Source organism: Globicephala melas, chromosome 21, assembly GCF_963455315.2.
Source record: "Globicephala melas chromosome 21, mGloMel1.2, whole genome shotgun sequence".
Lineage (NCBI taxonomy): Eukaryota > Metazoa > Chordata > Mammalia > Artiodactyla > Delphinidae > Globicephala > Globicephala melas.
The window spans coordinates 30396997-30421184 of NC_083334.1; the positions used below are offsets into that span (position 1 = coordinate 30396997).

Consider the following 24188-nt stretch of genomic DNA (forward strand, 5'->3'; position numbering starts at 1 on the left):
TGGTGATTCCTTTGTATGTTTTTTGTTGCTTTTCCTTTGCTGCTTTTAAGATTTTCTCTTTGTCTTTAATTTTTGTCAGTTTGATTAATATGTGTCTCAGCATGTTCCTCCTTGGTTTTGTCCTGTATGGGACACTCTGCCCTTCCTGGACTTGGGTGACTTCTTTTCCATATTAGGGAAGTTTTTGGCTCTTATCTCTTTGAATATTTTCTCAGGACCTTTCTCTCTTTTCTCCTTCTGGGACCCCTATAATGCGAATGCTGGTTTGTTTAATGTTGTCCCAGAGGTCTCTTAGACTGTCCTCATTTCTTTTCATTCTTTTTTTCTTTATTCTGTTTTGTGGCAGTGATTTCCACCATTCTGTCTTCCAGCTCACTTATCTGTTCTTCTGCGTCTTTTATCTTGCTATTGATTCCTTCTAGTGTATTTTTCTTTTCAATTATTGTATTGTTCAACTCTCTTCTTTAGATCTTCTTGATCTTTCTTAAACATTTCTTGTATCTTCTCATTCTGTGCCTCCATTCTTTTTTGAAATCTTGTATCATCTTTACTATCATTACTCTGAATTATTTTTTCAGGTAGATTGCCTATCTCCACTTCACTTAGTTGTTTTTCTGGGGTTTTATCTTGTTCCTTTGTCTGGAACATATTCCTCTGCCATCCCATTTTGTCTGACTTTATGTGTTTGTGGTCTCTGTTCCAGAGCCTACAGGATTGTAGTTCCGCTTCCTTCTGGGGTCTACTCCCTGGTGGGTGAGGCTGTTCTAAGAGGCTTGTGCAGGCTTCCTTGTGGGAGGGCCTGGTTCCTGCCTGCAGGTGTGTGGAGCTGGGTCTTTTCCCTCTGGTGGGCATGGACATGTCAAGGGGTGTTTAGAGCAGCTTTGGGCTCAACACTACTTTAGGAAGCCTGTTTGCTGATGGGTGGGCTGTGTTTCTGCTCTGTTGGTTGTTGGGCCTGAGGCATCCCAGCACTTGAGCCTACAGGCCATTGGGTGGGGCCAGGTCTTGCTGTCAAATGGCCGCTTCCAGGAGAGCTCACCCCAATGAGTACTCCCAGGTACCTCTCTCACCAGTGTCCATGTCACTGAAGTGAGCCAGAGCCATCCCCCACCTCCCCAGGAAATGCTCCAAGACCAGCAGGTAGGTCTTGCTCAGGCTCTTATGAAGTCACCGCTTTTTCTCTCAGTCCCAGTGCACACAAGGATCTGGGAGGAGAGGCTTCCTTTTCCTGATGAGTAACTCATTGAGACTGCTGGACTCATCCATCCATCATACTCCATGAGGGCCATGGGAGCCTTTCAAATCTGTATCTTCTCTTTTTTTTAAGTAAGTAAATGTGGCTGTTTTCTTAATTTCTCTTTCTGCTAGTTCATTGTTACTGCATAGAAAGACTATAGATTCCTGTATAATGATTGTGTACCTTGCAACTTTATTGAATAGTTATAACAGGTTTTGGTGGGGTCTTTCAGATTTTCTATATGTAAAATTATGCCATCTGCAAATAGGTCAGTTTTACTTCTTCTTTCTGATTTGGATGCCTTTTATTTCTTTTCCTTGCCTGATTGCTCTTCCGCAAACTGTGTTGAATAAGAGTGTGATAGTGGGCATCTTTGTCTTGTTCTCGATCCTGGAGGGATAGCATTCTATTCTTCAGCATTGAATATAGTGTTTGCTGTGGGTTTGTCATATACGGCCTTTATTATATACATTTTACTGATAGTTTTTATCATACGGATGTTAAATGTTGTCAGAAGCTTTTTCTGCATCTATCGAAATGATCATATGGTTTTTATTCTTCAGTTTGTTAATGTGGTGTATCATGCTAATTGATTTCTGGATGTTGAACCATTTTTGTGTCCCTGGAATAAATCTCACTTAATCATGGTGTATGATCCTTTTAACGTATTGTTGTATTTGGTTTACTAATGTTTTGTTGAGGATTTTTGCATCTATGTTCATCAGAGATATTAGGCTTTAATGTACTTTTTTGTGTGTTGTACTTCTCTAATTTTGGTAAAAGGGTAAGGTTGGCCTTGTAAAATAAGTTAAGAAGCATTTCTTCCTCCTTAATTTTTTGGGAACAGTTTGAAAAGATTGATACTAAAGCTTCTTTGACTGGTAGAATTCACCTATGTGGCCATTTCACCATGGACTTTTGTTTTTTGGGAGATTTTTAAAGTTACTGATTCAATCTCCTTACTAGTGATTAGTTTATTCAGATTTTCTGTTTCTTCATGGTTCAGTCTTGAAATGTTGTATAATTCTGAGAATTTATCCACTTGTATGTTGTTAAAGTTCTTGGCATATAGCAGTTCATTGTATTCTCTCATAATCCTTGTATTTCTAAGGTATCTGTTGTAACTTCTCTTCTTTTGTTTCTGATTTTCTCTGAGTTTCTCTCTTTTTTCTTAGTCTAGCTAAAGGTTTTTCTTTTTTTCCAAGAACCAGCTCTTAGTTTCATCTATCTTCTCTATTGTTTTATTAGTCTCTTTCATTTATTTTTGCTCTGATCTTTATTAATTCCTTTTTTGTCTACTGACTTTTTGCTTCACTTTTTCTTCTTTTTCTAGTTACTTTAGATATGCGTTAGGTTGGTTCTTTGAGATTTTTCTTAATTGAGGTAATCTGGTGTTGATATAAACTTTCCTTTTAGTACCGCATCCCACAGATTTTGATATGTGGCATTTTCATTTGTCTTCAGGTAATTTTTGACTTCTCCTTTGATTTTTTCTTTGATCCAATAGTTGTTCAAAGAATGGTGTTTAGTCTACACACATTTGTGATTTTCAGAGCTTTCTTCTTGTAGTTGATTTCTTGTTTCATAACATTGTGGTTGGGATAGATGCTTGATATGATTTTAATTTTCTTACATTTATTGAGACTTGTTTTGTTTCTCAACATATGGTCTGTCCTTGAGAAAGTTCCATGTGCACTTGAGAAGAATGTGTATTCTGATGCATTTAGATGGAATGTTCTGTACAAATCTATCAAATCCATCTTGTCTAATGTTTCATTTAAGGCCACTGTTTCCTTTAGGTCTGTTAATAATTGCTTTATATATTTTGGTTCTCCTATGTTTGGTACATACATATTAAATAACTGTTATGTGTTCTTGATGAATTGTTCCTTTTATCATTATATACTGTCCATTTTTGTCTCTTGTTACTCTTTTTGGCTTGAAGTCTATTTTGTCTGTTATGTGTATGGCTACACTCATTTTCTTTTGGCTGCCATTGGAGTGTCCTCTTCCATCCCTTCACTTTGAGCCTGTGTTTGTCTTCAGAGCTAAGATGTATCTTCTGGAAGCAGCATATTATTGGGTCTTGTTTCTTAATCCATTCAGCCACTCTGTGTCTTTTGGTTGGTAAATTCAGTCCATTTACATTTAGGGAGATTATTGATAAATGAGGTCTTCATAATGCTGCTTTTGTTTTCTGGCTGCTCTGTATCTCCATTGTTTCTTTTTTCTTGTATTTCTGTCTGGCATTTTGGTTTGGTGGTTTTCCATGTCTTTGAATTTTATATTTTCTGAAGGTTGAATTTTTTCAGAATATAAAGTAAGTGCTATTTTTCAAAATTAATGAATCCTTAAAATGGGGGAACTTAATTGTATATATATTATACCTCAATAAATTTGATCTAAAAATTTAAGAGTTGGGTAGCACTAAAAAACACACACTTCAAAACAATTATATATACCAACTTTATCACTAAGTCAGAAAGAAAGAGAAAGGCAGTGTATGCATTCAGTCAGTTGGCAGGATGTAGTAGTGCCTTATTTATATAACCATATTCAGCCTCGTCCTAGTAAGAGTTAATATGCATTTTGGAAAAAAGAGTTGAACCCTGATGAATCCTCAAAATTTTTGATTTTCACCTCATAAGGGGTTAAGGCCTTTTTATATAGGTGAGTCCAGTTGATAAAAATGGAGAAACTTGTTGCACAATGTTTAAACATCTTTGAATATAAAATCCTGAAGATATAACCTTGAAATATAGAACCTCCCCACTCCAAATATTCTCTTATAACATAGCAAAAATCAAAAGGAAATACCATGAAGACATGAATAGGAAAAATAGAAAACTGTAAGTCAGCTTCATTGATTACAATAATGGAATGGATTAAATATTCCCATTAAAATGTGCAAAGGATCTCAAATTAGATGACATTTATGACACAGCTTAACATAAAATGACACTGTTAGGTATAAAACATTTCTTAAAAGACCAGCAAAAATGTGCAAGATTTACCATAAAAAAAGAAAATCAGGGGCTTCCCTGGTGGCACAGTGGTTGAGAGTCCGCCTGCCGATGCAGGGGACGCGGGTTCGTGCCCTGGTCCGGGAAGATCCCACATGCCGCGGAGTGGCTGGGCCCGTGAGCCATGGCCGCTGAGCCTGCGCGTCTGGAGCCTGTGCTCCACAACGGGAGGGGCCACAACAGTGAGAGGCCCGCATACCGCAAAAAAAACAAAACAAAACAAAAAAGAAAATCAGGATGATATTACTAATAGGTAAAGTTCAGGGTAAAAAAAATGTAGATAGAAGAATTAAAGAAGTATTTTATATTGAATGTTACAGTTCAAGTTAAAGATGAATTTCTAATAATAAGCATTTAGTGCTAAGTGAATTATGTTGAAAGTATAAAAAGAAAACCTTTGGAAGTGATCAGAAGAATTTAACAGAAACCAAAACTATACTGGAGTACATTCAATCATTTCTGTTAGCCTTTAACAGATAGAAAATAAGTGTTAACATATAAAGATCAAATTATTTATCAGCTTGTTTTACTAAACACTTATTGACCTTTGTATCTTATGAATGGGTACCACATACATTCAAATGTCTATAGATATATATAGAAAATACATGCAAATGTAGTCATCTATAGGTCACAAGGAAAACACCAATAGTTTTGTAAAAGCAGAAACCAATTTGCCAGGGGCTTCCCTAGTGGCGCAGTGGTTAAGAATCCACCTGCCAATGCAGGGGACATGGGTTTGAGCCCTGACCCGGGAAGATCCCACATACCGCAGAGCAACTAAGCACGTGTGCCACAACTACCAAGCCTGCGCTCTAGAGCCTGCAAGCCACAACTACTGAGCCCACGTGCCACAACTACTGAAGCCCGTGCACCTAGAGCCTGTGCTCCACAACAAGAGAGGCCACTGCAATGAGAAGCCCACACACCGCAACAAAGAGTAGCCCCTGCTCGCCGCAACCAGAGAAAGCCCATGCACAGCAGCAAAGACCCAACGCAGCCAAAAAGAAAATAAATAAATTTATTAAAAAAAAACATTTTGCCAGAGCTTTATCACAGTATATTAAAAAAAAGAATAAAAAGAGATAAGGCAAAAATAATAAAATTAAAAAATTAAATACAATTATGAGTAATTTTTCAAGGCAGAAAAGGAAAACTATAGTCTTTAGCTATTTAGAAATTAATGAATTGTATATAGTGTTTTAAAAATTAGGTGGATGTGTATTAATCAGAAGAGGCTAGGTTATGCTCTCATAAGAAACACTCCCCAAATCTTAGTGGCTAAACACAGTTTAAGTTTCATTGATTCAGTCAATGCCAACCATGCTCCTGGCTGACTCTCCAGGGCAGCAGTCTTCCATGTGTTGGCTCAGCACTAGAGAATGCTTAGATTTTTTGGCACTTCTAGATTGATAGTTTCTTTTCCAATTGCCAAACCGATAGAAGTGCAGACCAGAGAGACGTGAGCTACAATAAGGAAATACTTCTCAGGAATGGCATGCATCACTTTTGCCCTCATTGCATTGGCCAAAGTGAATCACCTGCCCATGCCTACCTTTAAAAGAAGGGTTCCTGAGTTAGAAGAGAACTGAATATTGGTAAATACAGATAATACCTGTTGCAGAGGATAGTATAAAAACTAAGCAGAGAGGAAATTCATATTCTTCAAATAAGTTGATATTAGAAAAATAAGGAAAAATACTTGGTATTTGTTAAGTTGATGATAAACGGAAACATTAAAATGGATAAGTAAATTCACAAACTGTTGAAAAGGCAAATAAGTAGGTAGAAAGTGTAATTAAGCAAAAAGGAAGAAAACAAGTTATGGTGTGAAAAGGGTTAAGATGGTGTAACTGTGTCCTTGGGGGAGATTAAAACAAACAAACAAATGCAAATTTCATGATTTCTCCATTGGAGATAAGAATTTAAATGAAATCATCTCATTGTACACTTTAAAGTTAACGCAATCTTATATGTCAATTATATTTCAAAAAACTGGAAATAAAAAGAATTTGAATGGGTCAGTTGTCAGTGTTAAGTATAGATAGTTTTAAAGGAGAGTTTTAAAAAATGTTTCAGGAAGATATAATTCATAAGCTAATACAATTCTAGGATGTAGAAAAAACAAGCAACTTAATTTTAGGTAGTGCTTTAATATTTAGTAAGCAACACTCATTTGCTCAGTTATGACAAAGGATGCATGCATGCACATATGACCAACAGGCCCATCGTTCTGAAATCTACAAACTTCTAAACAAAATATTATATTAATTTTGATAGTATATTAATAGAATATAATGTTTTGATCAAACAGTATAATGATGGTTTAATATTAAGTAAAGTATTAATGAAATGTATTCCATCAGTAGGTCAAAAGACAAAAGTCATTATCATTTTGGGTATGCTTCAAAAAGGCTTTGGATAAAAATTCAACTTCATTTTTAACAAAAGTTTTATAAGTAGGAAGATTTATAAGTAGGTGTTTCTCAACATGATCTAGAATACTCATCTTAAACTGAACACCACTTAATGGTGAAATATTTGAGATTTTCCAGTGAAAACTCAGGAGCAAAGCTCACATTCCTGATATCACCATTGTTTTTTAATATTGTCCTGGCATTTTTAAGCAGTTAGAAATAGAAAGAGCTTATTGGAATTAAGAAGCATGAGTAACATGAGTTAACGTGGTGATATCAGAGGATGTAACCTAACACAGTATCCATGATCACTTCAACAGTGAACCTTTTATTAAAGATTTTTCCCTCTTTATGCATATATTTTTTGGTTTGTGATTATATGTATTATTTTAGAAATAAGTATATTTTGAAATAACATTTAAAAAATTTATGATTCAATTTTTATAAATAATGCTACAAGTGCATTAAACATTTAAATATTTTAAATGTTATCAAATATTTTTATTTATCTCATATAGATAAAGTTATACATTTAATTAATTTATTTAAATAAATTATTATTTATACATTTACACATACAAATGTAAATATACATTTCCTGGATTTCAGTTGGAATGTAGCCCTCTGGCTAGTTTAGTATATAGCATATTATAGATATAAAGGCTGTGTGGTATATTAATGGTATCCACTATTTTTTAATAATAATTTATCTTTTTCAGTTTGATTACATGGGCTCTGATGTAAAAATTGTAACACAGAAGGTTATTCAGATCATTGGCTTTGTTAACACTGTAAGTATTTTAAAACTACTTTTTAAATATATTCTGTAAGAGTATAGGTAATATGTATTGATATATATAGTATTTTGCTGTGCTGTTGAGGAGTTTCCACATTCAAAATATTGAATTAAAAAATTTTTTTAAAAATATTGAATTAAATGTCTTAAATATACCTTTACAAAAATTTAATATAATGTTCAAATTTATTTTTAAAATTTTATTTATTTTCTCCATTTAGATGCTTACCCAGTTAAAACTGACTGTTAGAATATCTTCCATAGAGATTTGGTCAAACAAAAACAAAATTTCTACTACAAGACATCCTAATCATATATTATATAAATTTTTAGAATGGAAAACCGAATTTCTCTCCCAACCTCATCATACTGCATACTTATTTGCGTGAGTATAGTATTTCATATTTGTATAAAGAAATAACCCAAAATGGTTTTATATGTTAATTATGAAAAACAAGCATTTAATTAATGTATACTGAGTTCTGTAAATTTGGTAGACACCATGGGATGGGAAGAAAATGTAGGTTAACCTCTTTGTCCTCAAGTAGCTAATGTGAGGTAAGACTTAAAATCTTTTATCAAATGACATAAAATTACCTGAAAGAAGTAAAATTACATAAAAGTTTTGAAATAACTAAAGGAGGTTAATTATGAGTGATACAATTTTTTGATGTCTCTTGGCTAGTAAACTTTTACTACCTATTATCTCTACATTCTTGTGTCTGATCTGATTATCATTAATAATACCACTGAAATGTAATTATGAGGAAAATTGTTATTTTTTTTAGCTTCCAGAAAAGTCCTACTTTTATAGGAGCCACACATCCTGCAAAAATATGTGATAAGAATTTTGCTGGAGGAGTTGCTTTGGTATGTAATTACTATCAAATTTGCTCTCATTATTTTCATGTTTCAAAATTTCCTAAATATTTTAAAGCAAGAATATATATATATTACTTAGTTTATTCTTCCTTTAATAGTATTTTTATTACTAATTAAGAGTATAAAAATTAAACTGTATATATTTGCTTTAAAAATCAGAATATTTTTAAAGTCAACTGATCATAATTTCATATTGTTTTAAAAAACATTTGGCCTTTGTAAGTCTGTTTAATTGTTTTGAGCAGTGGTATGCTTGCATCAGTAGTTATTATATAATCAGTGTGATTTTAATTATTAAACATTTTCCTCAAAATAAATAAAAATAAACAACAATAAAAATAAATATCAAAATATTAAATAAATATCAAATAAAAAATAAATATCAAGAAAATAAAATCAGTATTTTCTTCAAAATTAATAATTGGTATACATTCATGTACTTTTTGTTAAGTGACGTTCATTGTATTATTGTTTCAAGGTAACTTTTATTATTGCATTCAATTCTTTATTATGTTTGTGAGGAGCAGACTGTTGTAGGAAGGAACAGCCATCAAATATTCATAATCTACTGTTTTCTGGAAAGTGGGAATGACCTTTTTCTACCGTTATGTTCTTTTTACAACAAGCTATATAAAATGTAGCAAGGGGAGCGAACTTGACAGTGTTTCAGAAAAATAAGGCTACACTATGATTTTTATACTGACCCATTTGTATATTTAGTTGACTTTTAGTAGCATGTACAGTGATTCAAATTGTCATTGATAGATTAGACAGAATTAAAATCTGTACTGGTGCGTACTTGCTACCATTAGTATAAAAGACATATTGATTGATTAGATAAATCTAAAACCATTTCTAGGGGTTATTTGTCACCATGGCTAAAGAAGAATCAGATATTCCCTAGGAATTTGTTTTATTCTCAGTCCTTGCTGTTGGTCCTCTTTCAGCCAAAGCCTCAGGAAAGACTGTCAGCAATTGTCCAGGTCTTTGTCACTATTGTGAATCCTCCTGAAAACAATGTTTCTTTGCTGAGAACTAATGTTTAGATCATGTGTGTGTGAAGAAAATAAAGCAGATGATAGGAATTATTGAATATAAGTGGTTAGTATGTGTTTTCCTGGTGCCATTCTTCAGACTTTAAGTTTGATTGGAATTTTTGTAATAAAAATTTGTAAAGGAAAAATATATAAAAAGCCAGTATAAAATTAAAATACAACTATCAATATAAAAATACATTTTTTGTTTATTCCAACAACAAAGAGTATGAAGATTAAATTTTAAAATGATAGACACCAATCATAATATTGTAAAATTTTCTTTTTAGGTTACGAATCAATTCCTTGAATATGGTAGCTTTGTTAAATATTTTGAAATCAGGTAGTTAAAGCTATCCAACTTTGTGCTTTGTCAATACTATGTATGTCTATATATAACTTTGCATTTTCTTATAGATTTTAGAATCAGGTTGTCTAGTTCTACACATACACAAAAGCTTACTTAGGTTTTGATTGGGATGGTGTGTAATTTATGAATCAATTAGGGGAGAATTGATATCTTAATAATGTTGGATCTTCCAGTCCACCAACATGATTTATCTCTCCGTTAATTCAGGTCTTTTAAAAATTCTCTGTGGAGGTTTAATACATATACTGCTAAAATTATTCTTAGGTATTTTATATGCTCTGATGCTATTGCAACTGGTCTTGATCATTTAAGTTCATCTTCCAGTTTCTCACTGCTAGTGTATATCAATATATGGCCAGTTTTTATATATTTTTGTAAATATCCAGTAACCTTGCTGAACTTACATTATGAGATTGTTGATCTAAAACAAATAGACTGCCAGATTTCTTCAGAAATGATGGGTTTACTCAGAATCAGCAGAGAATTATGATTTGGGGTCTGCAACCATGTTTAGCCAGGTGCAGATCCTCTCATGGCAAGGGAAACAACACTTTTATAAAGGGGAAAAAGAAAGTTGAAGGGAGCTATAGTAAACAAAGTGTCCATGGCTTTTTATTGGCTGAGTCCTTGCCAGGAAAGGAGAAGAGAAGTCTTTCTTTTTCCTGTTGGGTTCTGCTATCCTCCAGGCTGTGAGAGTTCCCCTTCTGGTAGCCCGACTCTAATTGAGGTTTCTGTTTATTATTTTTTACAAGACCCACTCTTTTTTCCAGTTTTACTGAGATACAACTGATATATAACATTGTGTAAGTTTAAGGTGTACAGTGTAATGATTTGATATATGTATATATTGCAGAATGATTGCCACAATAAGGTTATATATATATGTATATATTTGATAATCCGTCATCTCACATGGTTACCATTTGTGTGTGTGTTGAGAAACTTTAAGACCTACTCTTTTAGCAGCTTTCAAATATTCAATACAGTATTGTTAACTATAGTTACATTGTATCCCCAGGTTAGAAATTTGTACCATTTGACCACTTTCACTCATTCCCACCCCCAACTCTCGCCCTGGCAACCACCAATCTGTTCTCTGTTTCTATGAGTTCAGTTGTTTTAGATTCCACCTACTGAGATCATGTAGTATTTGTCTTTCTCTGTCTGACTTATTTCACTTAGAGTAATGCCCTCTGACTTCATCCATGTTGTGTCAAATGACAGGATTTCCTTCTTTTTTTTTATGACTGAATAATATTCATATATACATGATTATTAAACACACACATCTCACAATTTATCTGCTCATTAGTCAGTGGACACTTAGGTTGTTTCCATATCTTGGCTGTTGTGAATAATCTGCAGTGAACATGGGGTGCAAAGACCTATTTGAGACAGTGATTTCATTTCCTCAGATATATACTTAGAAGTGGAATTGCTGATTCATATGATAGTTCTATATTTAATTTTTTTCAGGAAACTCCACACTGTTTTCTATAGTGGTTGTACTGATTTACATTCCCACCAACAGTGCACATGGGTTCCAGTCTCTCCACATCCTTGCCAGCATTTGTTATCTCTTATCTTTTTGATGATAGCCATTCTAACAGGTGTGAGGTGATCTCACTTGTGGTTTTGATTTGCATTTCTCTGATGATTAGTGATGTTGAGCATCTTTTCATGTACCTGTTGGCCACTTGAATATCCTCTTTGGAGAAATAGGTCCTCTGACCATTTCTTAATAAGATAATTTAGTTCTTGCTAGTGAGTTATATGACTTCTTAATATACTTTGGATATTAACCTCTTATCATATATATAGTTTGTAAATATTTTCTCCCATTCTGTAGTTGCCTTTTCATTTTAATCAGTTCTTTTGCTGTGCAGAACCCTTATATTGCTGTAGTCCCACTTGTTTATTTTTGCCTTTGTTTGCGGTTTTGTTGTCATAGTTATAAAATCATTGCCAAGACCAATGTCAAGAAGATTTTTCACTGTTTTCTTCCAAGAATTTTATGATTTCACTTCTTACCTATAGGTGTTTAGTCCATGTTGAGTTAATTTTTGTGAATAGTGTAATACAAGGGTCCAGTTCATTATTTACGTGTGAATATCCAGTTTTCCCGACACTTGCTTTTATGCCAGGACCATACTTTTTGATTACTATAGCCTTTTAATATAGGTTGAAAACAGGAACTGCGATGCTTCCAGCTTTGTTTTTCTTTCTCAGGATTGCTTTGGCCACTTGGAGTCTTTTGTGGTTTCATACAAATTTTAAGATTGTTTTCTGTATTTTTATGAAAAAATGTCATTAGAATTTTGAGAGGGATTGCATTGAATCTATAGATGGCTTTGGGTAATATGCATATTTTAACAATATTAATTTTTCCAGTCCGTGGGATATCTTTCCATTTATTTGTGTCCTTTTCCCTTCCTTCCTTCCTTCCTTCCTTCCTTCCTTCCTTCCTTCCTTCCTTCCTTCCTTCCTTTCTTTCTTTTCTTTCTTTCTCCTTTCCTTCCTTCCTTATTTTCTTTCTTTCTTTCTTTCCCTCACGGCTCATGGGATCTTAGTTTCCTGACCAGGGATCGAACCCAGGCCCCCTGTAGTGGAAGCACAGAGTCCTAACCACTGGACCACCAGATAATTCCCTCTTTTTCACTTTCTTTCATCACAGTCTTATAGTTTTCTTTGTGCAAATCATTTTGTTGTTTTATTGCTGTTGTAAATGGGATTGATTTATTTCGTTATATTCTGTTAATTCATTGTTAATATATCAAAACACAGTATATCAGTTTGTAGGTTGGTATTGTATTGTGAAACTTTATTGAATTTGTTTATTCTAATAGTTTTTTTGTGAAGTCTTTAGGATTTTCTCCATAAAAGATTATGTCATCAGCAAACAGAAATAATTTTACTTCTTCCTTTCTGATTTGGTTGCCTTTTATACCCTTTTCTTTCCTGGTTGCTCTGGCTAACTATGTTGAATAAGAATGGTGAGAGTGGGCACCCTTGTCTTGATCTTTATCTTAGAGGAAAAGATTTACCTTTCACCTTTGAGTATGATGTTAGCCATAGGTTTGTTGTATATGATCTTTATTATGTTGAGGTACATTCCTTCTATTCCCAATGTTTATCATGAAGGAATGTTGAAATTTGTCAGATGCTTTTTTGGCATCTGTTGAGATGATCATATGATTCTCTTCTTTCATTCTATTCACGTGGTGCCTCATATTCATTTATTTTTATATGTTGAACCATTTTTGCATTGCTGGGATGCATCCCACTTGACCTTGGTATATGATCCTTTTAACATGCTTGAATTTGGTTTGCTAGTAGTTTGTTGATAATTTTTGCATTTGTATTCATTAAGGATATTGGCCTATAGTTTTCTTTCCTTGTAGTGTCCTTATCTGGCTCTGGTATTAGGGTAGTAATAGACTCTTAAAATGAGTTTGGGGGTGTTATGTCATCTTCAATTTTTTGGAAGATTTTGAGAAGGATTAGCATTAATTATTCATTAAATGTTTGGTAGAATTAACCAGTGAAACAGTCTGGTCCTGGGCTTTTCTTTTTTTGGGGGGCGTTTGCTTACTGATTCAACTCATTAGTGGTCTGTTCAGATTTTCGAGTTATACAGGATTCAGTATTGGTAGATTGTATGTTTCTAAGAAGTTACCCATTTCTTCTGGGTTATCCAGTTTGTTGGTGTTTGATCATAGTAGTTTCTTATGATTACTTGTAATTTTGTATTATAAGCTGTAATTCTCCTCTTGCATTTATAATTTTATTTACTTGAGTTCTCTTCAGCTAAAGTTTTGTCAATTTTGTTTATCTTTTCAAAGAAAAAATTGTTAATTTAAAATTTTTAAAATTGATTTCCTATTCTCTATCTCAGTTATTTCTGTGCTAATCTTTACTATGGTTTTGCTTTTGCTAATTCTGGGCTTGATTTGTTCTTTCTTCTACTTCCTTGAACAGTAGAATTAGGTTATTCAAGATCTTTCTCTTTTTTTAAAAATTAATTTTTATTGGAGTATAGTTGATTTACAGTCTTGTGTTTCTGCTGTACAGCAATGTGAATCAGCTACACGTATACATATATCCACTCTTTTTTAGATTCTATTCCCATATAGGTCATTACAGAGTATTGAGTAGAGTTCCCTGTGTTATACAGTAGGTTCTTATTAGTTATATATTCTATATATAGTAGTGTGTATATGCCAAGCACATATTCCCAGTTTGTCACACCCCTGTTTCCTGCTTGGTAACCATAAGTTTCTTTTCTACATCTGTGACTCTCTTTCTGTTTTATAAACAAGTTAATTTTTACCATTTTTTTAGATTCCACATATAAGCGATATCATATGATATTTGTCTTTCTCTGTCTGACTTACTTCACTTAGTATGACAATCTCTAGGTCCATCCATGTCACTACAAATGGCATTATTTCATCCTTTTTATGGCTGAGTAGTATTTCGTTGTATATACATACCAAATGTTCTTTATCCATTCCTCTGTCGGTGGACATTTAGGTTGTTTCCATGTCCTGGCTATTGTAAATAGTGTTGCAATGAACATCAGAGTGCATGTATCTTTTCGAATTATGGTTTTCTCTGGATAGATACCTAGGATTGGGATTGCTGGGTAGCTCTTTCTCTTTTTTTTTTTTAAGGAACTTCCATACTCTTCTCCTTAGTGGTTTTACCAATTTGTATTCCTGCCAACAATGTAGGAGGGTTCCCTTTTCTCCAAACCCTCTCCTGCATTTACTGTTTGTAGACTTTTTAATGATGGCCATTCTGACTGGTGTGAAGTGATACCTCTTTGCAGTTTTGATTTGCATTTCTCTAAGAATTTGCAACGTTGAGCGTCTCCTCATGTGCCTGTTGTGCCTGTATATCTTCTTTGGAGAACTGTCTACTTAGATCTTCTGCCAATTTTTTGATTGTGTTGTTTGTTTTTTTGATATTGAGCTGCCTGAGCTGTTTGTATATTTTGGAGATTAATCCCTTCTCAGTTGCTTCATTTGCAAATATTTTCTCTCATTCTGTGCATTGTCATTTAGTTTTGTATATGGTTTCCTTTGCTGTTTAAAAGCTTTTAAGTTTACTTAGGTCCCATATGTGTACTTTTGTTTTTATTTTCATTACGCCAGGAAGTGGATCAAAAAAGATCTTGCTGCGATTTGTGTCAGAGTGTGTTCTGCTTATGATTTCCTCCAAGAGTTTTATAGTATTTGTCCTTACATTTAGGTCTTTAACCCATTTTATTTTTGTGTATGATGTTAGGGAGTGTTCTAATTTCATTCTTTTACATGTAGCTGTCCAGTTTTCCCAGCACCACTTATTGAAGAGACTGTCTTTTCTCCATTGTATATTTTTGCCTCCTTTGTCATAGGTTAGGTGACCATAGGTGCATGGGTTTATCTGTGGACTTTCTATCCAGTTCCATTGATCTATATTTCTGTTTTTGTAGCAGTATCATTACTATAGCTTTTTTTGTATAGTCTGAAATCAGGGAGGCTGATTCCTCCAGCTCCATTTTTCTTTGTCAAGATTGCTTTGGCTATTCAGGGTCTTTTGTGTTTCCATATAAATTGTAAAATTTCTTGTTCTAGTTCTGTGAAAAATGCCACTGGTAATTTGTCTAAGTTTCTCTGTGGTCTCCTTTCCACAGGCTGCAGGACCCTAGTTTCTGTTGCTTCTGGTGTCTGCACCCTGTTGGGTGAGATTGGTCCAGGGGCTTTTGCAGGCTTCCTGGTGGGAGGGACTGTTGCCTGCCCTCTGGTGGGTGGAGCTGGGTCTTGTTTCTCTGACGGGCAGGGCCATGTTAAGGGGTGTGTTTTGAGGTGGCTATGAGCTCAGTACAACTTTGGGCAGACTGTCTTCTGATGGGTGGAGCTGTGTTCCTATCTTGATAGTTGTTTGGCCTGAGGCTTTCCAGCACTGGAGCCTGCAATTTGTTGGATGGGGCTGGGTCTTGTTGCTGAAATGTGGACTTCCGAGAGAGCTCACTCCAGTCAGTATTCCCTGGGGCTTCCACTACCTGTGTCCTTGCCCTCACAGTGAACTATAGTCGACCTTGCCTCCCTAGGAGACCCTCCAAGACCCCTAGGTAGATGTAGCCCAGATTCCTGTGGAGGTACTGCTTTGTGCTGGGTCCCAGTGCACTTGAGACCTTGTGTGCCCCCTCCAAGAGTGGAGTCTCTCTTTCCCCCAGCCCTGTGGGGCTCCTGCACTCAAGCCCTGCTGGCCTTCAAGGCTAGAGGCTCTGGTGGTTCTTCCACCCGATGCCAGACCCTCAGACTGTGTTGGAGGGCTATTTTACATGGGAACGTCCCTGTGTAGCCTGTGTGGATTTAATATTTTTTGGTGCGAGGGTTGTTTTTCATATAGATGTCTTCCATCTCTTTCCTCAGTGTATGCTGGCCATGTTCCCCTTTACAGGAGGTGTGACTGGTGTTGTGGTGACCAGAGCCTGCACTGGATATTGTGCAGGGTCTCCCCTTTGCTCTGTGGTTGCCACTGCCCTGGTAGGGCAGGGTCTGCTCCCTAGTTGTTGGAGTAGAGCCCCCAGTTCTGCTTCTTAGCTGTGTTTCTGATCCATGATGTGAGGTAGGCAGGTTTGGAGCACTCCTGCTGGGAGGGAAGCCACTGAGTATTCCTCCTCTGTAGCTGTCCACCTGCGGGTGTGATCTGTTGTGTCACCTTTCACCCGTTGTGCGAGCTCACGAGTTACACTGTTGTTGGCACTGCTCTCGGCCCCACCTTAACTGTGGGTGTGCCGGCAGTTGGCCCTGGTGTCTCTCGGATGTTGTTTTCACCAGGCCACCCGAGTAGATCCACTGAAGTCAGGCCCCAGGACTGCAGTAATCATGGATCTGGACCAGCTGTGGGTGCTACGGGGACAGGTCAGATTCTGGCCTGCCCCAGCCCCCCACGTGTACGTGCCCACAAAGCCTACAGCTGCTAAAGCTGGACCCGTCTTGGCTGCAGGAGCGCTCGTCCATTCAGATGTTCTGTAGGTACTAAGTTTGCAAAGCTGGTCACAGGAGAGTCAATTTGCAGTTTGCTCAGCTGCAAGGAGAGATTTCAGCTTTTCTTCCTTAGTTGCACAACCCCTGGGGTACAGCTGTGGTTTCAGCCCACCTCTATGTGTGGGCCACCCACAGGGGTCTGCTCCTGAGACTGCCCTGGAGCACACGAGTTCACCCCAGTGAGAAGGGGGCATGGAGGTGGCAGCAGCTGGGGTCGCAGGAGCCCTTGTGGGGTCCCTGCAGGGACGGGGCCAGCAGCGATGGGATGTGCGGGGGAGCCAGCGGCCGCAGGTGTGAGAGAGCTGGCCCTGGCAGGGGCCCTTCCTAGTGCCTGGGGAGTCAGGGCCAGCACGTGGGTAGTGAGGCTGCAATGGCGGCCCTGCCCCTTGTGAGTCACTCAACAATGGCGCTTCGCTTCCACGGCCATTGGTGTTTTCTCCACAAGAATTACTGGTTGCAGACTTCCTCATTCCCACCGCTCAGGCTATTTACTCACAGCCGGAGCAGTGCCCTCCCCCGGTCTGCTCTCCAAACCCTGTGTTCCAGCACCTATCCCCCATCTGCACCAGCGGACACATGTCTCAGGCTGGCATGCGCAGGGCTGTGGCATGGACCATCTGTGTAGGTCTCACTCTGTCCTGCCTGCCACAGACTGGTTGCTGCACTCTCCTCTAGTAGCCCCCGAAGCTCCCCTTCTGTCCCAATGATGTCCCTGCTGAGGGGCTTCCCTTGGATGTGAGAACCTCTCCTCTCCTTCAGCTCCCCTCACAGGGGTTCAGGTCCCATCCTGCTTCCTCTCCTCTTCCTTTTCCCTTCTTTCTTTTGTCCTACCCGGTTACACGGGGATCTTTCTTGTCTTTTTAGGTGTCCGAGGTCCTCTGCTAGTGTGCAGCCAGTGCTCTGTGAGAATTGTTCCATTGGTAGATGTATTCTTGATGCATTTGCAGGGAGAGACGAATCCCACGTCCTACTGCTCCTCTACCATCTTGACTCTCTAGAGATCTTTATTTTTTCTTGATGTATGCATTTATTGCTATTAACATCCCTCCTATAATTGCTTTTGCTGCATCCCTTAAGTGTTGATATATTGTCTTTCCATTTGCATTTGTCTCAAGATTTAAAAAAAAATTCTCCTTTCCTCTTTTTTTTTTTTTATCAATTTGTTATTTGGAGTGTGTTGCTCAGTTTCCATGTATTTATAAGTTTTCAAGCTTTCTTCCTGCTATTAATTTCTAGTTCATTTCCATTGTGTTCATAAAAGATACTTGATATAATTTTGATACTCTTGTTTTGTGGCCTAACATGTGATCTAATCTAGAAAATATTCTCTGTGCAATTGAGAAGAATGTGCATTCTGGTGCCAGATTGAATGTTCCATATATATGTCTCTTAGGTCGATGTGGTGTATAGTGTTGTTCCAGCCCACTGTTTCCTTCATGATTTTCTGTCTGGATGATCTGTCTACCATAGAAAGTGAGGTATTAAAATCCCTGACAGTTATTGTATTACTGTTTGTTACCCCTTTTAGTTTTTTGTATTTGCTTAATATATTTAGGTGCTATGATATTGGGTGCATAAATAATTACAATTTTAAAATCTCCTTGATGAATTGATACCTTTACCATTATATAATGACCTTCTTTGTCTATTTTGGCCATATTTAGCTTAAAGTCTATTTTGTGTATTATAAGTATAGCTCTCCCTCCATTCTTCTGCTTACCATTTCCTTGAATATTTTTTCCATCTCTTCACTTTATGTATATATTCTTAAAGCTAAGTGAGTTTCTTGTGGGCAGCATATCATTGGATTTTCAAAAATCCATTTAGCCATTACGTGTCTTTTGATTGGAGAATTTAATCCATTTATGCTTAAAGTAATTATTGATTGGTAAGAGCTTACTATTGCCATTTTGTTAATTGTTTTCTGACTGTTTTGCCTATTTCTTGTTTCTGCTCTTGCTGTCTTCCTTTGTGACTTGAGTTTTTGTAGTGGTATGGCTTGACCTCTTTTTCATAATATTTTGTGTACCCACTACAGATTTTCCCTTTTTGGTTACCATGAGGCTTACATAAAATACATTGATAGCATCTTATATTCAGCTGATAACAACTTAACTTTAATAGCAAGCAGAAACTTTATTCTTTTACTTTCCCGCAATCGCATTTTAAGTTTATTGGTGTTAAAATTTACATCTTTTTTATATTGTGTATACAATAATAAATTGTTTTAGTTATGGTTATTTTTAACATGTTTGTAAACTTTTAAATGAGAGTTGTAAGTGAATTATGTATTTCCATTACCATATTAGAGAATACTTTGACTCTATATTTACCATTACCACTGAGTTTTATACATTTGTATGTTTTTATGATGTTACTTAGCATCCTTTTGTTTCTGCTTGAAGAATTCCTCTTTGCGTTTCTTGTGAGACAGGTCTAGTGGTGATGAAATCCCTCAGCTTTGGTTTTTGAGAAAATCTTAAATTTCTTAAGGACAGCTTTGGCTGGTGTAGTATCTTGGTTAACAGTCATCTTTTCTTTCAGTGTTTTGAATATATCATCCCACTCTCTGTGGACTTACGAAGTTTTTGCTGAGAAATCCAGTTATGGAGATTCCCTTTTCATGTGACAAGTTGCTTTTTGTTTGCTGCTTTCTTTTGACAATTTTATCATGATGTGCCTTGGTGTAACCCTTTTTGGATTCAACATATTTGGTCCTTTTGGGCCTCGTGAATCTAGATGTCTGTTTCTCTCCCAATGTTTGGGGAGTTTTTAGCCATTATTGCTTTAAATAGACTTCTATCCCTGGATTCCCGTAATACATATATTATTTATTTTGATCATGTCCCATAAAACCTGTAGGGTTTCTTCATCCTTTTTCATTCTTTTCTCCTTTTGCTCCTCTGACCAGATAATTTCAGATGACATATCCTCCAGTTCTTTGATTCTTTTCTCTGCTTAGTTTAGTCTGATGTTGAAGCTCTTTGTTGAATTCTTCATTTCTGTCATCATATACTTCAGCTCTAGGATTTCTCTTTGATTATTTTTGGATGGATTTATGTCTTTGTTGAACTGCTCATGTTGTTCGTGCATTGTTTTCCTAATTTTGTGTAGTTGTCAGTTCTTGTAGTTCACTGAAATTCTTTGAGGATTATTCTAAATTCTTTCAGACATTTTATCCATCTCCTTTCCACTAGGTTCAATTATTGGAGCTTTATTAGTTTCCTTTGTGGTGTCATGTTTTCCTGATTCTTCATGATCCTTGATTCCTTGCGTTGGTATCTGTGCACTTTAGCAAGCACTCTCCTCTTCCACACTTTACAGATACACTTCAGCAGGCATAGACCTTCACCACATGGGTTATCATATGGGTCAGCTGGTAGTGTCATGGATATGCGGGGCTTGCTACTATGCGGGGGTCTCTATTTGGGTGAGGGCACTACTTGTGCTCTGTGGTCAGCAGACTTGTCACTGGCTAGACACTGTGGCTGAGTGAGCCTGCTGGCTGGGCTCTGCATTCAAGCAGGTCTACTGGGTGTGCTCTCTGATTAGGTTGGGCTGCTGGCTCTGCTGCATGGTCAGGTGGGCCTTCACTAACTGTGCTCTGCAATCACATCTGGTCAGACGAGGTCATAGGCTGTGTTTCCTTTTAAGGTGGTGCCACTGTTTGGACTCTGCCATTGGATAGGGCCATGGCTGGGCTCCACAATCATTCCTGGTCTGATGAGTTGTAAGTGTCTGCTCAGTGATTGGATCATGCCACTGGCAGTACTTTGTAGAGCTCTAGGCAGGGCTTTGTGGTTGACAAGGCCTTAGGCTGTGCTCTGAAATTAGATGAGGCCCAAGCTATACCCCTAAGTTTGCAGGGCCCCAGGTTAGACCTCATGATCAGGTAGGTCTCTGGCTGTGCTGTGCTGTTGGACAAGGTCCCTGGGCAGGCACTCTTGTCAGGAGGGGCTTCCAGAGTGCAGCCTCTAGAGACTGCACTGCGCATCAGAGCAAGGTCATTGTCTAGGCTTCTGCATTGGGTGGGCCTGTAGGCTATGTTCCACAATTGGGCAGAGTCACTAGCTAGGCTCCCTGCCTGGTTGAATCTGCAGGCTTTGTTCAGCAGTCAGGCAAGACGATAGGCTGGAGCTGGCCATTAGGCTCTGCTTTGCTGCTAGCTGATACCATGGGCTGGGCTTCAAGGATATCTTTGGTCATTGTTCAGGCTCTCTTATTATACAGGGCCATAGGCTATACTTAACTGTTGGCAGGATGGCTGACTTGGCTCTCTGCTCAAGCATGGCTATAGGATGGGGTCCAGGGCTGGTATGGTTTGGCTTATTGCCTGGGCACTCAAATTAGGCAGAACTGCCAACCAAGCTCCCTGGCTAGACAGGGCCACTGGCTCAGCTCTAAAGATGGGCAGAGCCACTGGCTGGGATCTCTGCTCAGGCACTGCTGCAAGCAGAACTGTGATCTGCCAAGATCTGTGCACTGGTTGCTATACACCTGTCCCCCCTCTTCTCCCATCTCTAGCTAATTACCAGTGGTCAAGCCCCACAGATTCCCCCAGTGATCCTGTGAGGTTCGACCTCATTGAATCTCCTAGGAAGTGTTCCACAATGCTGTGGGAGCTGGATTTCCAGCTTGGGCTCTTGTTTCCTCATTGGAGGATTTGTAGGTCTGGGGGGCCCTCTTGGTGCAGTGCCTGGGGAAGGCAATGTAGTCAGAGTGGAGCCATTCCTCTTTTCTTTCTCATGCTCCTCTTACCCTTCTAATGTGTTCTTTCTTAGTCTGTGCTCCAGGGACATGCTTCAGCCTCACCCCCAGGTTCTGGGATTTTCACAGTGGTGTCTTATTTAAGGATAGTTGTTAGTTGGTCTTCTTGTGAGGGGGACTGAAGTCAGGGATGTCTCCATTTTGATGACATCACTATCTTTCTGGGGGGCATATTCCTTTAGGTTTTCATTAAACGCCCTCATGTCTGTGAACAGTTTTACTGCTTCTTTCGCATTCTTTATTTGCCTTGCTTGGACTTCCAGGGCAGTGTTTAATAGAAATGATGAGAAAGGACATCCTTGTGTTGCTCCTGAACTCACCAGTGAAACAGTGTAGGAAAGGAGCTTTCTTTGTGGGAAAGTTTTAAATTTAGAAATCAATTTATTGCACGGTTATGGGTATATTCAATTTGTTTATATATTCCTGTGTAAGTGCTCGTGAGTTATGTTTTTCAAGGGATGTGTGTATTTCATCTGTGTAATCAACTTGATCGGTATACATTGCTCGTAGTATTCTCTTATTCTGTGGTTGGATCTGTAGTGATATTTCTCCTCTTCCTCATCCTACTTTTAGATTGGTTTCCTGGAGGTTTATCAACTCTTTAGTTTTTTCAAAGGACCAAATTATGACTTTGTTGATTCTTTCTGATGTTTGTTTTCTACTTAATTGACTCTTTCTCTTTATTAATTTCTTTCTTCTAATTTGTTTGGATTTATAATGTTTTTTTTCCTGGCTTTTAAAAACAGAAATTTAGATTATAGATTTATTTTAAATCTTTAGAAACTATAGAGATTTAAAGCTATGAATTCTTTTTTGTGTAAAATTAGCTGTATTCTGGATATTTTGATGCTTTCTAATTGTTCAAAGTACTTTCTTATTTCCCTTTCATTTCTCATTTGGCTTATGAGATTTACATGTGTGTTGCTAAATTTCTAAATATTTGTGCATTATCTTTTTGCTGACTTTTCATACTTTAATTCACTTGTCAGAGAATATACTTTGTACTACTTTAATCCTTTTTCATTTACTCAGACTTGCTTTATGCCCTAGCATATAGTGTATGTTGGCCTATTTTTTCAACTGTGCTTGAGAAAAATGTGTATTCATCCTGCAGTTGTTAGGTATAGCATTCTAGAAATATTTACTATGTCTAGTTGGTTGACAGTGTTTCTGACTTTCGTCAACTTGTTCTCTCAACTAGTGAGGTATTAGTGTTAAAGGCTCTAATTAATGTGGATTTACCTGTTTTTCCAATTAGTTCTATCAATTTCTGATTCATACTTGGAAGCTTTAATTTTAAGTGTATACATATTTAGGATGGCTACATATTCTTGATACATTGACTCTTTTTTTTCATTGTGAAATGTAACATCAGTACAACATCATCAACTTTATGATGCTTGCATGGTATATAAATATTTTCCACCTTTTTACTTCTAACTACCACTACCATTTACCACTTTATACTTAGAGTGCCTCTTCTATAATCAGTGCATCTGTTTTTATTGTTACATTTGTTTTGTCAAATCCATCCTGACAACCTTTGCTTTCAATTGGAATATTTAGCCCATTCACATTTAATATAATTATTAAGTTTGGGTATAGGGCTACCATCTTGTTATTTGTGTCCCATTTGTTGCTTCTGTTTTTCTCCTTTGATCTTCCTTTCCTACCTTCTCCCTTTTAGTCCTAGTAAAATAGATGTCTTTACCATATGACTGTCTATTGGATGTGCTCTTATATCACTAAATGTAAGGGTTCTACAGTACTATAATTCCATTTTACACCTTTCCTTTTTTTGTCGAATTTCCATATATTTACTACTACATATACATAATCCCTGTAATACAATTATGATTTTTCGCCCTTTATATTGTCAAATGCTTTTTGAAGGAATTAGGGAAAGAAATAATAGTATTGTATATTTCTTTTACTCATTTGCCATTTGTAGCATTTTGCAATCTTTGTGCAGATCCAGATTTCCATCTGGAATCATGTCCCTTCATTCTGAGGAATTTACTTAATGATTTTTTTTGTAGTATTAGATCTACAGACATTGAATTCTCTTAGCTTTCATTTATTTGACAATGTCTTTATTTTACTTTATTTTTCAGATTATTTTCACTGGACTATAGAACCCTAGACTACCAAAATTTTTCTTTTAGTACAAATGCCACTTTACTGTCTTCTGGTTTGCAGTATAATCTGAAAAGTTTTATTCTCTCATATAATCATCCATCATCCCATTTCATCAGATTCTTATGAAATTTCTCCAATGTTTCTTATGGAAATATAGGCATATACTTATGTTTTACTTTTACAACAGACCATGGCATAGGCTATACTGTATTTTGCCTTTTTATACTGCATAGTTAAATTAAATAATGTATCTGATAGTTTAAATACGTGGAGCCCCTTTTGGTTTTCTGCTGTCTGGCACTCCTGTTAATTCTCATTCATGCTGTATTTTTTTTTTTTTTTTTTTTTTTTTTGTGTTACGCGGGCCTCTCACTGTTGTGGCCTCTCCCGTTGCGGAGCACAGGCTCCGGACGCGCAGGCTCAGCGGCCATGGCTCACGGGGCCCAGCCGCTCTGCGGCATGTGGGATCTTCCCGGACCGGGGCAC

The 24188-nt window shown here is 36.9% G+C and overlaps 1 protein-coding gene across 3 annotated transcripts in view; it reads left to right on the top strand.

Moving 5' to 3' along the window:
- Positions 1 to 24188, top strand: part of LOC115840615 (disintegrin and metalloproteinase domain-containing protein 5-like) — a 132001-nt gene that overhangs the window by 12458 nt on the left and 95355 nt on the right. For all 3 annotated transcript variants that reach the window (XM_070044614.1, XM_030833848.2, XM_060291482.1), the window contains 3 exons: positions 7397 to 7468; positions 7695 to 7858; positions 8262 to 8343. In XM_070044614.1, the coding sequence (XP_069900715.1) occupies positions 7397 to 7468; positions 7695 to 7858; positions 8262 to 8343 (318 nt within the window). The remainder of the gene's footprint in view (positions 1 to 7396; positions 7469 to 7694; positions 7859 to 8261; positions 8344 to 24188) is intronic.